The sequence below is a fragment of the Opisthorchis viverrini genome, assembly GCF_000715545.1.
Source record: "Opisthorchis viverrini unplaced genomic scaffold opera_v5_95, whole genome shotgun sequence".
Lineage (NCBI taxonomy): Eukaryota > Metazoa > Platyhelminthes > Trematoda > Opisthorchiida > Opisthorchiidae > Opisthorchis > Opisthorchis viverrini.
Window position 1 is genome coordinate 934,890 of NW_008751752.1, and position 21,125 is coordinate 956,014.

Consider the following 21,125-nt stretch of genomic DNA (forward strand, 5'->3'; position numbering starts at 1 on the left):
CATGCTCTGATTGGTCAGGATACCAGCCAATCCGAGTCAGGCACCTTTGACTCGACGCTTCTCACCCCCTCACGGAAACTCTGGCATGACCTTGTCGAACACTCTGTGACTACTCTATAAATACAGTTGTAATAATTTTCCTTTGTCTCCATAAAGGGCTGTCTAGAGCTGCCGTGCCTTTTGATATACCATAGTGGGCGAAGCAGGAAGCCAAAGGACCGATACAGAGTTGCACGATCGTCCATAAAGACACAACAAGATCCTTACTCTGAGGTAAATATCTTCGCTTGATGGCTCCGATGGCTATTGCTATTCTCTGTTCTTCATTGGTCACCAATGCTGATCGGAAGCCGGTCCTCAATTATAACAGACTTCAGCCGCTGAGGATAACTTTTAAGGCCATGCGTGCAGCTATCTTATGCCTGTCACAAGACTGTCGTTCTTACGCCCTAGCACAAAATATATTGGAGGTCTCCCCGTGGAAATCGGCTATTCCTTCTCAAGGTTGCTCATCTGTGGAGGTTATGCTTGGAGGGAGCCACCTTCCAATCTCTTGTTAACTTGCCTAAAGAGTTTGGGGGTAGATTTTGTCCCTGAAGAGACCACTTGTGGTCAGTCCTCCTCATGGACAGTTTTGATGATAGTCCTCCTTACAAGGATCAGCCTTGCGGAGCGCAAAATCGGTCTTTGTCCGAGGTATTTTTACATGCAGAGAACAAAGTTCCTTACGTACTAAGCACTGGCCTCGCCTCAGTTTTGTGGTTTTATTCGTAATGGCTCAGTTACGCAATCTGTTTCCGCGTACCTAAAACATGATTCTATCTGTACCTCTAAAGGTGCAGGCGGACCAACGTAATCGTCGCGCGTAATTGTATTAGAAACTGCCAATGACTGATTGTCAAAACACCTCACTTAGCAGCGTCGCATCTATTAGGGGAGACGAATACTTTAGGCCAAGGTGTTTTGGACAGTTTGATTTGAACTGGAATCAATCAAAAGAGCCTGAAAACAGCCAGTCATGTCGGTCGTTATCATACCGAAGCCTATGGTTCATCAAGTTCCGATGAGATCTTCCTTATGCATAGTGTTTAGCCCTCGCGTTTTGTTTGGCTCCAACCAAAGTTTGGGAATCCCTAACAGATTCACGTTTTTTAACCTCCAAACAGACTGTTCACCTTGTCTTCCTGTAAGAATAAAACAAGGTATGGCATAATTAAATCCCTGAAGTGAGGATACCGCATGCGATATGAATAATTGCATACTCGCACTGGGATGGATTGATCCTGAAACTGCCAAACTCTTCCCCGGGACATGCTTTTTTCCAGTCAACCTTTTAATCCTTTCTTGCCGGAAGCAGGGTACATCTGGTACTACGAATTGCTACAAAATCTAGATCTGCATATGCACCACAAGTTTTATCCCAATCGGTTAGTGTGTTGCGGGAAGCGGCTTCATGTCGTGTATTTCCTAACTGGACCCTCGGGAACAGACTGTGAAAGCCGAACCGGTGTGGGGATGGATGATTGACTTACCGACACCTGACCACAGACGAAAGTCCGACCCCCTTCACGACTTGCCTCACCTTGTCCAGAATAGCATACCCACCGACCTAAATGACAGTTCACTTGTACGTAATGCACTACTTATAAGGTTGCCGAAAATTCTTCCACAGTCCACGACCGGTTTCACCCTTCTTGGGGCTTATCAGGTAGGCGCAGTCCCCGAGTTTCCGTCAACCTTATTTTCTACTTGAAAGTTCACTAACTTGCCAACATGGCCTCCGATGGTGAATAATCGATAACAGCATCCGCATACGTAAGCAGCTTAACGTGACGCTTTAAGAACCTCGATGCGTCACATGCTTCAGTGGATCACTACTTGTCCTTGCGTTGATGAGCTGAGAACGTCTAAATTACAATATGGTTGTTTGAGTGACGGATATGGAAGTCCATCGCACCGATCTCCCCGAGTTCCGTCAACCTTATTTTCTACTTGAAAGTTCACTAACTTGCCAACATGGCCTCCGATGGTGAATAATCGATAACAGCATCCGCATACGTAAGCAGCTTAACGTGACGCTTTAAGAACCTCGATGCGTCACATGCTTCAGTGGATCACTACTTGTCCTTGCGTTGATGAGCTGAGAACGTCTAAATTACAATATGGTTGTTTGAGTGGCGGATATGGAAGTCCATCGCACCGATCGTGACTATTCCTTACAAGCAAAATGATTTTTTTCTGCCTGCTAAAACTTCCTTGCACATATTCAACAGTTATTCAAATGATGATTCTGGGCTTCGTGATCCACAGCAATGTTGACAAATGTGCTGTAGCAGTTTACGTCTAGGGTAAACACGTTGTTGAGAGCAAGCAATATGTTCCAAACTCTGTGTAGGCTGGTGAAGCTCGTGGATTATATTACCCCAATCCCCTCTGAAGTAACGTTGCAAGGATGCCTCGAACTTGACACTTATGGTTAACTGAGATCCAGTCCCAACCACGACTAGTCCCGTCTGACGTCATGGCGCAAATGCTTCCCGACGACCTGTCGGGAGCCAGTCTATACGTGACCACCATTGCTGCAGGATGAGTGGCACTACGTCCCGTCTCAGTGAGAGCTAATCACACTGTAGCCAAGCGGTATTTAAGCACTGGCCTAATGGTTTCGGATGGGAACTCTCTTTCTCTCTCTGAGCTTCGCGAGATGAGCTGTACGATGCTTCTCGGTTTTTCAGCCTGGATTGGCTTCACTGACAGGATGGAAGCTCTACTGTTAATTGAACAATCATAGTTTTCTAAAAGGGTTCGTCTGATGGATGTTGTCCAGTAGAAGGGTAGGTCAATTCCTGGGTGTGCTGACTTTTGAATCACAAACCCTCGATATTTCACTACCTTTCTGTCACAAGATAGCCTATACCAAGATGAACTGTGTATTCGGCGATTGCTCTTAGGGACATTTGTATAATTCCCACAGTGACCCACCGAGTGTTAGCAAATGCCTGTTCATTGTGACGGAAATCGAATATCCTAGGCTAACAGTGGCCCTATGCTTATGTCCATATTACGTCAGATAGTTGCTGAGCCTCGTCAATGTTTCAACAATTCAGTACGCTCTACTGAAGAGTTCGTTTGGAATAGTGAACGAGAAACCTACAGACATGCAGTGCTTGTACATTCCCTTGAGGACATATGACTGTAGAGGTTAAGACGTTAGAATCTAGGGCTAAGTGCCAGGCCAACTACTGTCAAGTCCCATGGGACAACGCCATTGGTCAGCATCAGGACCAGACAACTGGGCCAAGGTCGTCAACACGATAGATGGCCTTGAGATGCAGACAGGACGAGCGTGGTAGTGATCGGTGCTTGTGGGTGTGTTCGACCGCGGTAGCCGGAGTGGACACATTTTTTAGCGACACGGAATAGGTTCGTGAAAACGTCTCGAACGTAGCGGAAAGGCTGGCTTGTGTCAATATAGGTTGGTGCAATTGCGTCCTGTGAAGGCACCGAAAAGATTCAACAGGCTGTATTTTATGGCATGCCGCTCAGCTGCTGGCCGATGGCGCAAGTTATTCGTTTTTTTTTGTCGTTAGTACGGTTGAATTACACATGTTCCTATATTCGTTCACTGAGTTTCCGTGTCATTGTCTAATGTCAGCTGAGCACAGCTGTGTGAGAAGGAATATAACACCTCGTTTTGGGCCTGCACAAGCACTCGGTCTTTCACGTCAAAGGTACAGGGTGCAGCGGCAAAGAAAATTCTGCTTGTGGTTTTCTAGAGTCTACAGTGAAGTCAGTTTGTCTAAAAACGACCGTTGACAAGCACTCGTCTTTCACGTCAAAAGTGCAGCGGCAAAGAAAATTCTGCTTGTGGTTTCCTAGAGTCTACGGTGAAGTCAGTTTGTCTAAAAACGATCGTTGATTAGCCAACTGGACATCGAGGTCCCTCAGGATACCAATGAATAGTTTTAGCTCATGCTGTACGACATCCTGAGAACAGACTTCGCCTGAACGAGTTTCCTCTTCTGTTTCAAAGGCATAAAACTGTAAAAAAAACGGATGTACTGATCTTATTAGTGCACAGTTGGTGATAGCCATAATACAAATCAGAAAGTGTATGTGCACTAATAGAAGCTTTTAGTATGGTGGACAGTGGAGGGTTGCAACTCGTATAAAGATAAATACAATGCGAAATGGGAGCAAGTCAGAAAGGAACTTATCGTATGTGAGAGTCCCTTGGTGAAAGTCCGGACGGCGGTAACGCGTTTTCTCCGCAGTTTGGCCGCTACATGTGTCCCATGGTTGTCCGTAGACTTGGAGTGCTTGGGCCGACTCCTTGCTCCCTGCGCGCGCGCGAGTCTGTGTCCTGACTAGGTTCGGTTTCCCTTAATGTAGGTCCCAGTGCGTTTACGTGGGCTCGTCGGCACATGAGTGGTTGCTACGCTGACTAGGCGGTGCAGACAATAGCTGTCTGATGAGTCAGCTTAGTGTGACGTGTTTATGAGTATGAGAAAAAAGACAAAGTAACTGGGTCGCTACAATCCCTGCTTAACCCGATATCTTCCTCTAGAGTAAATCTGATAGATGAATGGACTAGGTTTCATGCGTCCATGACTTTCTGATTATCAAAGGCGGTAAATATTTCACCAACCTGTTGGCGAGAGTAACAAATCGAGTCAATGGAATGTGGCCTGTTTCGACAACGTCAGACAAACCCTGTCAAATTAGCGTCAGAGTGACCCAAAACTGCATGTTAGTAGCACAGCGAAGGCAAACTGACCAACATTTATGACTCCACGGTTTATTGTTGTTGGAATTGCTGAATTTGGGAATGTGTATGGCGGACTGAGCACGACTCATAAACACATGACAATGTGGCAAACCAGAAAGTAGTATACGATTGGTATGAATGGTGTGTGGGGTGGGTGGGTGGTTGAGTGTATAATACCGAAGACGTCACATCGAGTGAACACAAAGTTATCACGCATGAGAAGCCATCACTTCTGTCTGTGGAGTACACTGACATGGAGACTTACCCTATCTGAATAGGCGTACTCATCCGCTGATAGCATGGAAACAGTCGCCGGTATGTCAAACTACAAACCGGTTGTCTGATTCATCGATTCATACAATCACACAGTCGGTATGTGTGCACTACAGGCTGTATCTGATGAAAACTCAGATAGACAAAGCAAAAACCACTTGGCAGACCGATTCTTATGGATGTTGCTGTGACTTGTTGAACGGTCGTGCAACTCTGTGTCGGCCCTTGGCTTCCTGCTCCACCCACCATGGCATATCAAAAGGCGCGGTAGCTTCAGACAGTCCTTTATGCAGACAAGGAAAGATTATTACAACTATACTTATAAGGTATTCAGTGTTCCACAAGGTCGCGCTAGCATCTCCTTGAGGAGGCGAGAAGTGTCGAGTCAAAGGTTCTCGATCCGGATTGGCTGGCATTCTGACCTATCAGGGCACACCTTCGTTTGGCCCATAGCCCGCACGTGACACATCCGTCCAGTTGACCTGCGTTTCGGTTATTAGGAACGGCTCGCCTCCGAACAGATGTCCGTATTGTTTTAAGATTATATATAAGGTTATATATAACAATGGACCATTCTTCATTTGCCTTTTCCTATGCTCAACGATCAGACTTCGGTACATGCTTCCCAATTTCATCTTTTGTCCCGATCCTGTTCTGTCTTGGGAGAATAGAAAGTCAACGCAATGGTGATATAGTTGCTTTCCTTGCTCAGGAGATTGGGTAGAATATGTCAAATCCGATGAAAGATTTTCTGTTGTTTAACTAATAACTTGCTAGCTGAACTACCCTTCAGTTACTTGTCTGATTCCAATTCTGAACCACTGGAGTCCCTGCATGGTGAAGGAAATGCAGTAATGTTACCCTCCAGTAAGAGTGAAACTCGAGTTCATGGCTCTCCCTGGAGACCTCTGTACCACATTCGGATGTTTTGTTTGACGCAGAATGGAAAATGTATCCGGTCGAGGGATATTTAATTCTCTCCCTTGAGGTGGTCCCTTTTGGATGGTCTAATTTGGCGGCTACCCCTAGTCTGACCCAGGCAATTCGTGCTCCCAAAAGGCCTACCGCACACGTGGGTTTACCGGGGAAGCACGTTTCAATGACTTACTGTGGCGGAGCTGTTGTCACCAAACTGAGGTGTTGAAGAGAGCGTCTGGTGTTTTAAGTGGGTTCGCAGAAGAGTCGTCTGACTTCAGATCATGGGGCTTTAGTGGGTGGGGGCGCTCACATGCGATACTGGCCGATAACCTTAGAAATCAAAGGAGCATCGAGATCTTGAGACGTCTGACTTCATCCAGAGGCGTGAACTGCAATCACGTCACTCCTTAAGTCACTCTCCCACCTTGCGAAATAGTATTCCACTCAGAGGCTTTCATATCTGGGGTTACCAACCGGAGATATGACGCCTGCAGAGCAAAAGGGCACACCATTCTACTAGTACATAAGTTTTACAAATCACCACAATGTCTACAAAACCTTACTCGTCTCTGGAAAATTTTTCTATCCCACACATGTGCTATTTCTGTGAGGCAACCCTCGAAGGGATATAAAAGGTTCTCGTCCAAGACTCCTTTGAAATTGAATGTTTTTAATGTACAGCCAGATTGGGTAAGAGACCGCTCTACTTTGGGTAACACTGAAACTGTGGTTTACTTGAATTTATGGTCGTAAAATTCCAACTCTTCTCCTCGTATGAAGTCATCGTTGCCTTGTTCAAAGATTACCTGTCATCTGCATTACTCGGGAGATTCAGTAGCTTCAGTTTTGAGCACTGCAGGTTAGTAATAGCTCCCAGGTAGCCCTACCTGATTGGAAACCGAGAAATAGCATCCTTCGCACACTTAAATAAACAGATTCTTTTAAGGCGAGAAGAATAGAGGAAGCGCTGCTCATTCCTGACCTCTGCGCCTAGTGATTGCAGCCTCAGTGAAACGAACAACAAATATTATACTCAGTTGTGCAACCGACATAGGAAGAAAGCGGATCCTAAGGGAAGAATGTAATCCTAATACTGTGAGAATGCTAGAACCGCAGTCTGGACGGCCAAGCTTCCTTGATGGTTTGCAGGGCTACCGTAGAGAACGGCTCACACCATAGACTATTCTCGGCCATCCTAAACTATCAGTACCAGAAGGAACTTCTAACATTGCTCACACCATTAACAGGCAAAATTTGGATGCAGGTAGACCACAAAGTTACAGATTACTGATGGATGGATGGACGCGTATTTGACGGCCATGTCTACAATCCATCTGTGTGATCATCTACGCCACCAAACTGGACTAATTACCCAAGCCAAAATACCCGGGCATTCTTGTCGCTTTTCAGAATAAACTTTCATCCGAATCCTACATTCAGGATCAGAGGTCGAACAGTAACTATGACGAGCTATTAATGCGTTCATGTGGCATTTAGCTGGTAACATAAACTGAAGACATCGACACCTTTTAGCCCCCACAACTGATAGCGGTTGATCGTCCAAGACTGTAAGGAACTACAGAGGAAGGTGTTGGGATACAGCCTGCATGGGCGACTAGAAACACAGGCCATGCCTTAACTAATGTACTCATCGGCATACTAATTTGGTTTTCGGGGAGTTTCTATTGGGCGGGATTCCACACGGATCCCACCTTACCGCTCGCAGTTAGGCGCTGCTATGTCTGAGAAGCCTATGCCGCACAAGACTGGCCAAAATTTGGGATGATTGCCTGTCCGGCATCAAGCCGAGATCTGATTGGTTGAAACCAACAGCCAACCATGGCCAAGTATTGGTCGAATGCCGGTTGCCAATGGCAGTTTCCAGAAAGTTGTCGCGGCTTACACTGTATATATCAGATGTTGTACAAGTGCTCTTGACTTCATTTTGGGACTTACTATACGTTGGTCACCTTTGATGGTTGTTTCGACGTGAATGCTAGCTTGGGAGGCTCAGACCGAGGACTAAGCTGAGGCAAATACCATTACTACAGACGCATGAAGACGAGCGGAAGCCCTAATTTATGACGCATTTCTTTAACTGAATGTACTGCACCAGACTCCCTGATTTTTGAGTATATACGATATTCGAGATATCGCGATATAAATTATAGATGTAACACACTACTCACAAGGTACTGCTCATATTGGTCGGCTTCAGACTATCGTTCTACAATATTGATAGAATGTCAATAACGAACATGCACTGACATACTGATCGCCGGATGGAGCACTTGTGAGCTCATTTCAACCAACCCTCGCCAACTAAATACTGTTGGACGCCGCGGGGCTCTAAAACGAGCTGTTCCATCAGCTCACCAACCTTTTTGGTGAGATATTGGTGCAGTGTGCCAAACTACAGAACAGAACAGGATGTCTGAATGATTGTTTAAATAATCTGGAAATCAGCTACGTATCTGTGGCGTCCAAAATCTTGATGACCATATACTTTCCGTATCTCTTGAGGAGTGAGCTGGCATTTGCCTTGGACAAGGCTACACTACCAAATTTCTACGTTGCGACAACTGCCGGAGCATCGACACATTGACCAATATCGAGCAATTATCGAGCTACTGGACACCGCAGTGGACAGAAACTCTCTACAAACTTTTCTGCCGTCAAGGTTTTGCAAATCACCAATCAGTACCAGATTGCATAACCAATTTTGACAAAAATGGACCCCACCAAAAAAGTGATATTGTCCTGGATAGTCCAGGACAGCGTTTGTTGTCAGCTAAGTCTCGTATTTTGTTTTCATACACAGTTCCTCCTCGGGGAAGTTTAGAGAGTTGAAGTCCCGTTTGGGGACAGAATTTCGAAACACAAAATACACCCGTAATTGGACACAAAAAGAAGACATTTTTCTCAGACTGTCATTAAGTGTAATTTTATTCATTCAAATATTAAGTCACAGCTTTGAGACTAGTTTGCTAGCTTTCACAGACACAGTGCACATGTGTGACCAAAGTTAACAAGTCTCAGGTCATTGCACTGTCGATAAGTTGTCTGAAGACAAGTCATTGTAAAACAGGATACTTGGTGTTTTTGATAACTGAAATGAGAGAAAGGTCAAAATAGAACATAATTGAACGTAGGTATTGTAGGTCAGTTAACTGGAATGTACTATTGTTCTTTGATGTATGGACAATTTGCGCGGAATACGGGGCGAGGCTCCGAACACACGGTGGCAAGATGACATTGGCAGTGTTGACACCTCCTGATTTCGAGGAAGCCACTGTCAAGTTACAAAGTGCCATTTGTGACAACGAAACTTCAAGATGGCAGTGGTGATACACTGTATGATAGAGTTTGCCTCTCAATGACACAAAAGTTATCACAAAGATAGGGGTTAATATCGGAAATGGCACGCACGCATAAACGAGCAGTGTTAGACTAATTCCTGCGAACACAACAAGGAAAACGAATAGTATGGAAGATAACATAGGGGAACACGGATAAATTAACAAATTTGATCGACGACACGAAGCAAGAGAATCACATAAACAGATAGGACATAGTTAAGTCCGAATGGCACACGAACAACGGTAACTGAACGTTCGTCGGGTGGGTGCAAAAACTACGGTGACAACATGCTACTGACACAAGTAAAAGTAGTTAACATTATTAAAAAACAACGGCGATGGCAACGCAGACCACCACTGCCTCTGTTCCGGCTCCCGTGGGTAGCGCAGATTCGATGTTTTTGTGGATTTGTTTGACCGTTTCGATATGTACATGTAGTTTTGAGTGGTTTTGTTGTATGTCAAAAGGGAGGTATTGTTGGAATGTATAATGGCAAATGAACTGCCACACTGTTACCATAAAATGGACGGAAGAGTGGGGAGTAGTGTAGAAAACAGAGAATGTGACGTATCTGTTCAGTGGGTAGTTGCACACGAAAGAGTGCTGCAATAACAGCCTCAGTATGGCTTGGTCGCATCACTTTTTGGACGTTTCAACTGAACTTTGAGCCGCTTCATACCGATCTGAAAGCCATTCATTGCCTGGATTGCTGCATGTGCACTGGTTGGGTTGTCAAAACTGACGAATCCTGTAGACAATAGAAAAAGGATTGAATGCGGCATGATACAATTCATCCTCTTGTAGCAATCTATAGGATAACCATAAGTTTACAGAGTTTTTCAAACCTTAGGTGGGTCTGGTTGTGAACACGAATCGTTCTAACGTGCATATTTCGTACATTGTTTGATTCTGTAGCTATTTTTCTTCGCTTTTAGTCCAGTTACGTTGCTTGACACAATGTCGAAAGCGTCTTTATTTTTAGAGCAGCATGTGTACTGGAGACAGTTTGAGGGCTCTCATTTCGGAACTCACTCTCCCGCTATCGAAACGGTAGTCCACGGTTCTATCCACCTGGTCGGTTGAGTCACGTGCTGATTAGAAAACTTTTTACGACTTCCCACATAGGCGACAGAACACTAACAGAACGTTAACAGAACACTACAGTCACTCTAGTGTCTCGTAACCTGCTTGGTTCTACCGCCTTATCAAGGTCATGTGAAAATGCGTGAAGCGCACAACGTGAAGCGTACAACATCAGTGTTTGTCACCAGCTGGTTTCTTGTGAAAGTCCATGCAATCTTACACCTAGTGAAAGATAACTGTTCAAGTTCACTTCACACGGGTTAATAGTTGATCGCAGGGACAAAAAAGTCGATGCAGTAGTTTTTGAACATTTCATCTTTGCTACTTCAAGATCCCACTTTCCAAGAGTGAAGATAGATGCAACATTTTGCCCCGTCTTATGCCCTAAATTAATGTGACGTTATTTCTTGACTTGCATTCTGCATTATATCTTTTCTTGCAGTGTTAGCCGAACTATCCTTGAGAGAACGAACCGACGAGATTGGTCAAAGCTATCCTCGCTATCCTCACAGGATACAACTCCGTTTCCATGTCACTCAGAACATTAGAATTCCAAGGCTACGCTGTTTTTCTAATTTCAGACACCATTTTCTTTGCAATTGAATGTAAAGCTTTTCTTGATGTCTGATTTTTTTTTCTCTGAAAACAAGCCACCTATGAGCTATTTGAATTTTTTTAAAAAGCCGAAGTACAACCGTAATGAAAATAGTGACGCAAATGTTTGGCGAACGGAAATTAAGTGCAGTATGCGAATTTCGTGAAGTTTGAGTTCAAGCAGAAAATCTTGTTGACGAAAAATTGGAGGCCACGTCTACCTGATGAACCCAAATTAAGGGCGAAACCGGTCGCGAACTGTCAAATTCTTTTACAGCAACCTTATAAAAGTGCATTCTGTCTGGAATATGCACCGCAATATCTCGAGTGTCGTGCCTAATGAGGCGACCTTTGTGCAGCACTTTCAGTTAGACAAGAACATGATAAACGAGAGGTTTAGTTGAGTCTTCTCTGAAAGCCAATTGGTGTGCATATGAGTGTACTTTACTGGTGTGAGTAACCTCAAACAAAAGTGCATGTCACAATAAGTTCTCGGGTTTTCAAAACCAAATTAGATGCAGGTTGTTATATCTGCTGATTCGCCAACCTGTGGTATCTGCTGCTAACCCGCTCCAGCCCCTAGTGCCGGAGAAAAGACTCACAGAAGGGAACACAACCGTTTTATTCCGAACAAGCGAGGGCGAGAGCGTGAGTGCGTGCGAGTACGAGAGCAGAAGTTTCAACGACCCCACGCTATTTAAAGGGGACTTTCTGACATTGATCCAGGCTGTCTGATAGGCGTTAGTGAACACTCATCAACATCGATCGTGCCTCTATGAAGTGCCTGAACGCTGATCACATTCGGTCGTGCTTCTGTGGCGTTCAAGAACACTCATCAGCTTTTGCTGAATTGATTGAATGATTGACTATCCTGGATACTTGCCGGCTTTCCTGTTGAGACTTTGGTGCAGCAGTAGGTTCAGGGTGTTCCAAGGTTACTTTCAGGATCAGACCTTCCTGATACAGGTAGATCGAAGCTTTACGACAAACAGCCCCACGCTATTTAAAGGGGACTTTCTGACGTTGATCTAGGCTGTTGGATAAGCGTTAATGAACACCCATCAACATCGATCGTGCCTCTGTGAAAAGCCTGAATGTTGATCACATTCGGTCGTGCTTCTGTGGCGTTCAAGAACACTCATCAGCTTTTGCTGAATTGATTGAATGATTGACTATCCTGGATACTTGCCGGCTTTCCTGTTGAGACTTTGGTGCAGCAGTAGGTTCAGGGTGTTCCAAAGGTTACTTTAGGATCAGACCTTCCTGATACAGGTAGATCGAAGCTTTACGACAGTCACTAAAAGGCTTGGAGAGTATCGATTAGGGTGTCGGTGTTGAGTTGGAACCACGGGTTTCCCGGTTAGTATGCGTTCTAACCACCGATTTATCTCAAGCGTTGCAGGTCCAAGGCTTTTAAACTCAAATTTGTGGGCTGTGCTAAACGATGTGCTGTTCAGTGGTTCGGGAACGGCGATAGATTTTTCACCTCACACCTAATCAGCGCACTACGAGATTCTGTTCTGGCCAACCGATAGCACGTCAATGACTTGTCAGTGAACACTTCAGCCTGGTCGCAACGGAGAATCTTTCCTGTCCTCTGCTGTTAGCCTACTTGCGTCTTTTTTCCGTACATGGCTCGTGACATACACTGTTCGTTCGATATCTGCCCACACAGAAGCACCCTACACGCCGCCCAGCCGAATAACTACTGTTTTTCCCTGAACTTACCCATAAACTTTGTGTTTCAAGCTGTTATTTACCCAGCTTAACAGTTCAATAGCTTCATGGCTTTTCTACGATATTCACATCTTGTGAAAATTATCAAAGTAAGGTAAAATTTAACCGCTGGTTAGGAAGTTTACAAAGGATTTGTCAGGATATGTTTCCACAATAAAGGTGGTTTCCTCTTGTTTGCGATCGCTTTTTCAAATGGAAGAGTCCGTTCCATCTTGATAGGATCCGAAATTACGGTACGGTTAAAAAAACAATCCGTATTGGGCGTTGTAGATTTACTGCTATTAACCAAAACACTCGTGAATTTCCAACCAATGGGAGTGAATGAACTTACCAAAACATTTACTCTGATTGGTCGCTCGATCAACGTATACCTTGGCACTAATGACCGTGCCAAACGGCATAAACATCTGAGCCAATTCGGGGTCTCCAAACTCCTGTGGCAAGTGATAAATGAACAGGTTGCATCCCTCGGGGCCTTGGCGGGGTGCGCGAGCGATCCAGGTAACGTTATCAGTTGGGTGAGAAATGAACGGAACATTAGATTGGACAAGAACACGTTAAACACCGTAGACAGACTCCAACTCTTCACGCATTCTCACCCGCCGGGACAGTACGGGCTGGACAACAGCATTACACAATCACCGATTTGGTTGTACTACGTGCAATTCCGCTAAGACTGCGTAACTAAACCTTGGAACAGTGAGACCAACAACCGGGACACAACACACCTGGAGTTCCACATATTGTCGGCCCGGTAAGATCAACACGTGATAACGTAAATGCCTCGATTAATAGTACCGACCAACAATAAATATGGCGAGTCAGTTCTTCTAAAGTTATAGGCTTATGGAGCTTGGATAAGGGCGAGGATCGATGATTGCCGTTGAACCCTTCCACAAAGATCAAATTTCATGGGTCGGAGGAAACAAAAAGCTGTTCCAATCATTTTCAGCCTTACTAGCTTGTTTACACACCTGTGTAATTGCAGAGTTTCGTCCGCACTGACGGTTTGATCTATCCTTGTGCCTGATCACCTTCATTTGAACGAAGATAGTGCTACAAAAGGTACCGGGAAGATATGCCATGACTGAGATCCCTAGTTAGAGAGTCAACGTATAGGATAGTGAAGTATTTTCAAGTAAAAATCCGGTAGTGAACCAACTTACGGTAACTTGGTTACACTAAGAGAACGGGGCTCATGCTGCAACGGTCTTTTTGCTGGCTGGATGACCAATTTTAGTTAAATGATTGATTACAGGTGTCAGTATCTGATGTGTCCATATGACGGTGACCGCTTTTGAAATTCAGGAAAAATGTCACCTTTATATCGCACCGAAAACTTTCATAGTAGGACGTTTGCGTAATGACAGCCAACATATCCACCGGTACATTCTATTGTAACATGTTTGTCTGTCGGCAATTTACTTCAGTAGTGTATTTGTTTTGTCTGCGCAGGCAGGTCTACCGCTTTGCCATCCGTAATTCCTGATGAACACGTGCCGCAGTCCCCAAAGGACGTGCCAACGCACCACTTGGCAAATTTGTCATCCTCTGGACCAAATAGTTGGTGCGTTTCAACAGTGACAACCGCTCAATGCAGTTTCATTTCAAAGTCTCGTTTGCGTTGTTGAGACAACAGATGTACAACAGTTTCAAGAATGAACCGATGGAAAACTACAAGGAGTCAAATCCTAACCGTCCAAATGTAAAGTTCACAAAACTGTTCTCTGTGTAACACGGATATTATCATTGCGCAACAATTACTAATCCTAACCAGTTAACCAACAGTGACAAATGAGCATGGGAAATGGTCATAGCGGGGGAACCGCCTTGGCCGTGCCAAATTCGATTTCCTACAAGAAACCATGGAAGAACAGAACACTCCCAACAGCCTTCAGGGGAGTAGCAGTTTCCGTCCAGAGGACATGCTAATGTAATATAACACACTTTGCGGATTTCAAAAAGTCCAGTTGTATGTAATGCTCCTTCTTGGGAGAAATCTTTTCACAAGAAATTTAACCTTTGTCTAACGACTGTGCTGACCGACGCGCTCTGGATGCGGCACTGGCAACCGGCATTCAGCCAATACTGGGTCATGATTGGCTGTTAGGTCCAAACTTTTGACCAATCAGATCTCGGCTTGGTGCCGGACCGGCAAGCGTCCCGAATTTTCGGACAAGCTTGCGCGGGATGGACTTCTCGGCCGTAGCGGCACCTGACTGGGAGCGGTAAAGAGGGATCCGTGTGGAGTTCCGCCTAACACTGATAAAGATAAAGTCTCAGGTGATGCTGCAAATCCGTATAGGCAAGTGGAAATCAAACTAACAAGCATATTGATCCGGGCAGCAAGGAATGCAGCCTTCTTTAACCCTGAAGCTTCCAGAAAGTAATGCATTCCTCCAAAAAGAAGCCGGCGGTTTCATAACGGCACTACCCTTCAAGTTAACGTTTCCCGAGGGAAGGTTACTTCCAGTAATAATCGAAAGCTGCTCTTTTCAAACGTCACCGTGTCCCCCATTTTGTACCCGGACGGAACGAAAACGAAGGTTACACAATTGCCCGTGAATGACACCCTCCACCTCGTGCCTCCTGATAGTCAGGACAACATACAACCAAACGACTGTACGGAACTACAGATAGTAAAATAGTTTCTGAGACATCAACAGATATGAACCAACGCTAAACAGACAAAGCTGAATCGAAAAAGGCGGGTAGTTTGGTTGATATTCCAAAATACATCTGATAAACGACGCCAAACAGCCATCGTCTGACTACATTGAACAGCTGGTGACTTTTTATAGGCAGAAAGGGGAACACGGTGGATCACAATTCAAGAGGGACCACACGAAAAGAAGACGATAGAACCACCCGAGCCAACTCATTTGAAGATTAACAGAGTTACGAGACGACTGTGTGGACAATTTGATTAAGCCATCGATTTTTCCAATTGAAAACGTATGGAAAATGAAAAAAAATTACCGTGGCTCTGGAGCTAGGTGACCTGCTTGTGAGGGCAAACAATGAAACGGGGAGGATTAGTTGGGATTGAATCCAGTTTGAGTATGTCCATCATAACCAATGGCACTCTTAACGGAATCTATGTACTTTCCAGGCTGAGGGAGTACACGCATCAAACTGGTTCGTTAACGAGAAACTTACGACCAAACTTGGTCTTGGAAAGTTCTGTTAGGAGGAACTTGCTTTTGTAGTCAATAACGCGATATAAGCCACGTGACTGGGAGGTCGGTCAATAAACATGCCTTTCAAAAGACCACCTTGAAAGATGTCCGAGGTCCGAGTTCTGTTGCCAAAGGTTTAATAAGCCTCTGTCTTTGTTGTTATCTTCGTCATCATCGTCATCATCATTACAATCGGTGACGGCGCAAAAGATTTATCCCACTCGGATAGACGTGTTTCACTATTCACTTTCTTGGTACGAAAGCAGTGCTCTGCACTTTGCCCTCCTGAGAGGTAATTCTTATGAGGTACAGTGTTTCGTTTGAAGAAGGTTGTCAGGGGATCCTCGACCATTAAATGATAAGAAATTAAGGTGTGATCACTGCTCAGCTTGTTTTAGACATTGATTAAATACAGGTAACTTATAGAACAGGTCCGGTGTTATGTTACCGGATTTGCAGGCTCGCGACAATCAATCGAACCGTGCATGATTACCGTACGCTGCGACAATTTTACTTCAGTGCCGTGTTCTGATGTCTGTTTTTAAGTCCATTGTGGAGAGCGACCACTGCACCCAACACATTTGTCTGTCTCCATCTCCCGCAGTCCTCATCTTTATTTGAACCCACTCACACACTCAGCCAGTCACGTGGTACGCACGTGCTACACACACTTAGGCCATTTGGCCCATCCTATCGATTGTCACGTGTTCGTATAGAGTCCTAGTCTTGCTTCACACGCACCCATTGGATGATTGAGTCAACTGAAATAAACGGTTGGTTTTTCTGATTTAACTCTGTTGAAGACTGATCTGTGAGGACTAAAATTCTTTAAGATTGTTGGCTTTCCAGAGGGTACGGAGTAAGTAGATCAACGCGTACCAACAAAGTGAAACTGGATGACAAACTCTGTCTGCATCACTCACCTGTGAGAATCAAATCTTTAGTTCCCTCCTTTTGTTGAACGGGCATATTCAGGGCTTGTTGAGCCAGGTTGGTGAACGGGTTCAGAGCTGCTGCCTGAGCTGCAGCGGCAACGGCGGTTGCGGGATAAGCTAGAACCAATTCGGAACAAACGTTTTCGGACTAGTTGGAAGGCCCGGGCTGGTACAAGACGAAATTTCGAAATAAAAACAAGCCATATCGAAAAATAGCCTAACTGAGGTGGCTCGACCAGATTAGCGCTCGTGACTTGTGAGGACCGCCTGCCTTTTCGATATGTGGTTGACGAAAACGTTGGAGAGATGTGGCAAGTCGTTCAGACCTGCAGCCACACGAGATAGTTTGCTCCTTTTTGGGGTCATCAGTGTAATTTAACCTAGTCTGATGCCGAGCAAGTGAGAAGCGGCTCGTTGGGGTTTTCAACTGAGATGTGAAACCACTCTGTGCTAAAGGACCGACAAGCACTGTACAGCCGTTTCATCCTCCTTGGGACTCGTCACGAGACCCCAGAGAGTCTCGAACCGGCGACCTCCGGCTAGTAGTTTGAACACTTAGTCGTTCGGCCACGAGCGTTACAACTTTTCGCGGTATCTTACACAAACATACCACCGATGCGTACCAGTAGATGGGCTACAAGAATGGCAATTCAGGTTGCCGGGCCATGCCTCAACACAATCAATTTGTTGAGTTCTTTCAGTTCACAGCTTTTGCGTCCCATTTCGAGATCTCACTACTCATTCGCCTCAGCCGGCAAGATGAAACTGTAGAACCTACGACATTTCTTTCCATATATGTGGGTGAGATGTAAGCTTCCGCGTACTGCTTACAGTCAGTTGGCTGTACGAAACAAATCATCTAGGCAAATGGTGGAAGATTTATTGTACGACAGTGTATGAATGACTTACCTAAGCCATAGGAGGGTACGCCGGAATACAACTGGGAGATAGCATCCGTGGGGAGGCAAGAGATCGGGGATGCTAGGGAGTTCAAACTGAACGTTGCATTGGAGAATGCTAACCATGAATGGAATGGAGGGAGGATGGTAAATAAATGTTAGATCTACATCAGTTTGTAACTACTTATCTGCAAACGTAGTATAATTTAAACTGCACATAAAAAGAGAACACGTGTGTCGGCATTGCATTTACCCCCTGGTATAAGATGAAATAGTTTGGACTCTGTTTTATTTGGCACCGTGGTGAGGAGAACCATCGAAAGTTATCAATATGGTATCAAACGAAAAATTCAACTCAGAAATTTGAACACATTTTTTGGCATTTCCCGTACTCCCTCCAGCTCAGTCTATACAGATCGAATGGTAGACTGACTGCAAGAAAAGCAAGTATGGTGGTCGTTGGCTTGTTCGCTGAGATCATTCTGTACAGATCGAAAGGTAGACTGACTGCAAGAACAGCAAGTGTGCAGAGCCATCCGTAACAAGCACCTACGGTTGATAAATTAGAATGATATTCATTGCATGGTAAACACTCGGCCATGTGTCCGGCACCGATGGCTCGTTCCCAACCTGACGTGAATACAAAACCGGCCCAGTTCCAAGTAGGCGAGAGCGTTTTTGCTCGAGACTATCGACCAAGGCATGAACGTTGGATCGCGGGACACGTGTTACAAAAACGCGGCAGCGTAACGTACGACGTCTCTGTGGGCCATGACATCTGGATTCGGCACAGGAATCAACTGCGTCCATGCCATCTCTCAGAGCGACCGGCACCCCAGAACGAACTCCCGCTCGACATACTTCTAGACACCTTTGAACTGAAGGCCACCACGCCTGATACAGCGCAGCCGGCAACACAGAACACAGCAGCCAGTGAGCCAAGCCTTCTACCAAGAGGTGGACAGATCGCCGTTGAGGTCAAACCACACTTTTTCAAATGCACCCCCGAAAAACCCGTTATTGACATTCTTTTACAAGGGGAGGTGTTGGGGATGTCAGTATCCCCAAAACTGCTTATTTTCCGAGTTATTGCCAATTTATTTTCAAAAATTTTTGAAATTGTAAATTTCGCGCATTTCCGCCGTGTTGCACCTCAGTCCGTAAAGACCGCGCTCTTTTCCTACTGGCCAGCTATACTTTGTATGCATTAACTGACTTCGCTCCCCAAGGTCGCTCGAAATTTATATATACGACGTTGCTCCCACTGTAATTCGCCTTTGGTTGAGGCAGTAAAAGCCCTCCTCTGAAGGTCTGGTCTTCTCCTCTTTGCGCTAGGAGTGGTAGGGCTCGCGTCATAACTGGGGATTGTGCGCTCGTTCTCAGGTCGCGCATAGCCATTGATCGTACCCGCTTCCGTACATAGCACACACGTGGGCGGTTTTTGATTGCTGTTTGTGGTCATAGAACTCCTCTATGGCTTGTAGCTTTAGGACGAGGTTAGGTGAGGTTTTCGTGAGCACCAACAGAACATTTCTGAGCAAAGTCAGCTCAAATAACATAGCAATAGTAATTTCGCACTTACCTGTCTGCCCGAGCGGTAGGGACGCAGCGATCAAACCGCTGAGGGTGGGATTCGGAGGATGCGTTCCTGGGACAGAGTGGAGCGCGAGACCAGGGGCTGCGTTCGCTGTGGCTCCCAAGCCCAAGGCTTGTGCACTGATCCCGTTTGAGGCACAGGAGACACTTATAGTTGATCCACACGTGCTTGTTGGTCCAGGAGCTCCAACGCCTGCGCCGTTGCCCCCAGCGGTAGCCATGGCAACCGCAGCCGCTGCAGCTGCCATTGTGGCCGCGTCGACACCGCTCACCGAGGCTGGATTGGCTGCAGAATCGGGAGCGTTGCTTGTGGTCACGGTGGAGAGCGCAGCGAGCTGTGGGGCGAGAGGGTTCAGATGATGTGCGCTCAACGCTGCAGCCATGGGATGACAGCCAGCATTCAAGGCTGTATTGGTTGTTGAGGGACTCATGTGGTTTGGTCGTGAGGCGTGTAAAAGTGAGGAAAGGTGACCAGTCCCTGCACTGTTATTGCCCAACGATGTCATCATTGCTAGACCGGCAACGTTGCTGGGAATGTTAGCCGCTGCAAGTTGACTGGCCTGCTGAAGCTGAAGAGCCAGGGCTGCCACTGGGTTAATGTAACCGGTGGTCTGTACCATGTTCTGAAAAAAATCACCAGATAAGAACAAAAAACGTCGATATTTGGATTTGAGTATGAATGATTTCAACATATTGGAAAGGAATGGCACACTGAGAATTAAACTAGTGATTGACAGGTCAATTCGTAGCTGGGTTTGACAAAAATGAAGGGGTTTGAATGTGCTGGGAATTGTTGATCCACGGTGAAAGTACTTTTGACGACATGGCAAGTTTATTTGCCTAAATGCTCTTTTCACTTGGGATAAGCTCGATTGTCAAGTCATTTGCAGATTGCTTGAGTACTTCCAAACTGGTAAACAAAGCTACCGTTTCTCATCAGGCTTGGTGGCGTGACTCACTCAACCACACATAAATGACCATACTGAAACGAAAGGGGCTAAGATTCTAAGGTCATCAGATTGGCCTGATGCGCCACCTGAAGAAATTGTGGGTGACGATGACTCAGGATGGAAGCACGTGAACAAAAAGGAGGAAGTTTCAACGGTCGATACTGAGGAGCCAAAAGCAACCAACTGTGTAGAACAATGTCGCGTAAGCATGTGACATTCAACGGAAGCAAACAAAGCAGATGATTCTCCTGTCTTCCTTTCTGTTTGCGGTGGGGGCGGACACTGAGGTCTGGAACAAGAGGACCAGGATGGGGATGTGTTGGGAACCCGTTGGGGCATGTTGAGTATAACGAAATGGTTCAAACCCGCACAAACTAAGCGCAACCCGTCAGTCATCTGTTTAGTTGTAAACTCGCCAAAGATGTCCCATATTTCCTAACTATCAGGAAGGTCACATTCCTGAGAGCAACCACCGAATGCCTGGAATCTACTGAGACTCTCAGCTCCGCTAGATGTTGACCAGACAGACAACGCCCCCTCGATATGCAGCGCCTCACAACCTTGTATCAAACCCAGGCAGCGAGAGTCAGCGCTGGTCAAGGTCAAACAACGCCCCCGCAATGTGCAGCCCGTCAAAGCATCGTACCAAAGCCAGACCGTGTGCATCAGCATTGGACCAAGTTCAGACAATGTCCCTCCAATAAATAGCTTGAGACCGTTGCACATTCACTCTCGACTCGCTTGTTCGGAATATGGCTGTTGTGTTCCCTTCTGTGAGTATTTTTTCAGGCACTGGAGCGGGTCAGCAGTCAGATATAACAGATTGGCGAACC

General features: G+C 45.7%; 1 protein-coding gene across 1 annotated transcript in view; it reads right to left on the reverse strand.

Moving 5' to 3' along the window:
• Positions 1 to 8,950: 8,950 nt before the first annotated feature.
• T265_05227 (hypothetical protein) overlaps positions 8,951 to 21,125 on the reverse strand; it is a gene marked incomplete at both ends in the record, with an annotated part of 52,516 nt that continues 40,341 nt past the window's right edge. Inside the window, 5 exons of the mRNA XM_009170182.1 lie at positions 8,951 to 10,067; positions 13,065 to 13,208; positions 16,836 to 16,964; positions 17,757 to 17,864; positions 19,329 to 19,965. Of these exons, the coding sequence (XP_009168446.1) occupies positions 9,937 to 10,067; positions 13,065 to 13,208; positions 16,836 to 16,964; positions 17,757 to 17,864; positions 19,329 to 19,965 (1,149 nt within the window). The remainder of the gene's footprint in view (positions 10,068 to 13,064; positions 13,209 to 16,835; positions 16,965 to 17,756; positions 17,865 to 19,328; positions 19,966 to 21,125) is intronic.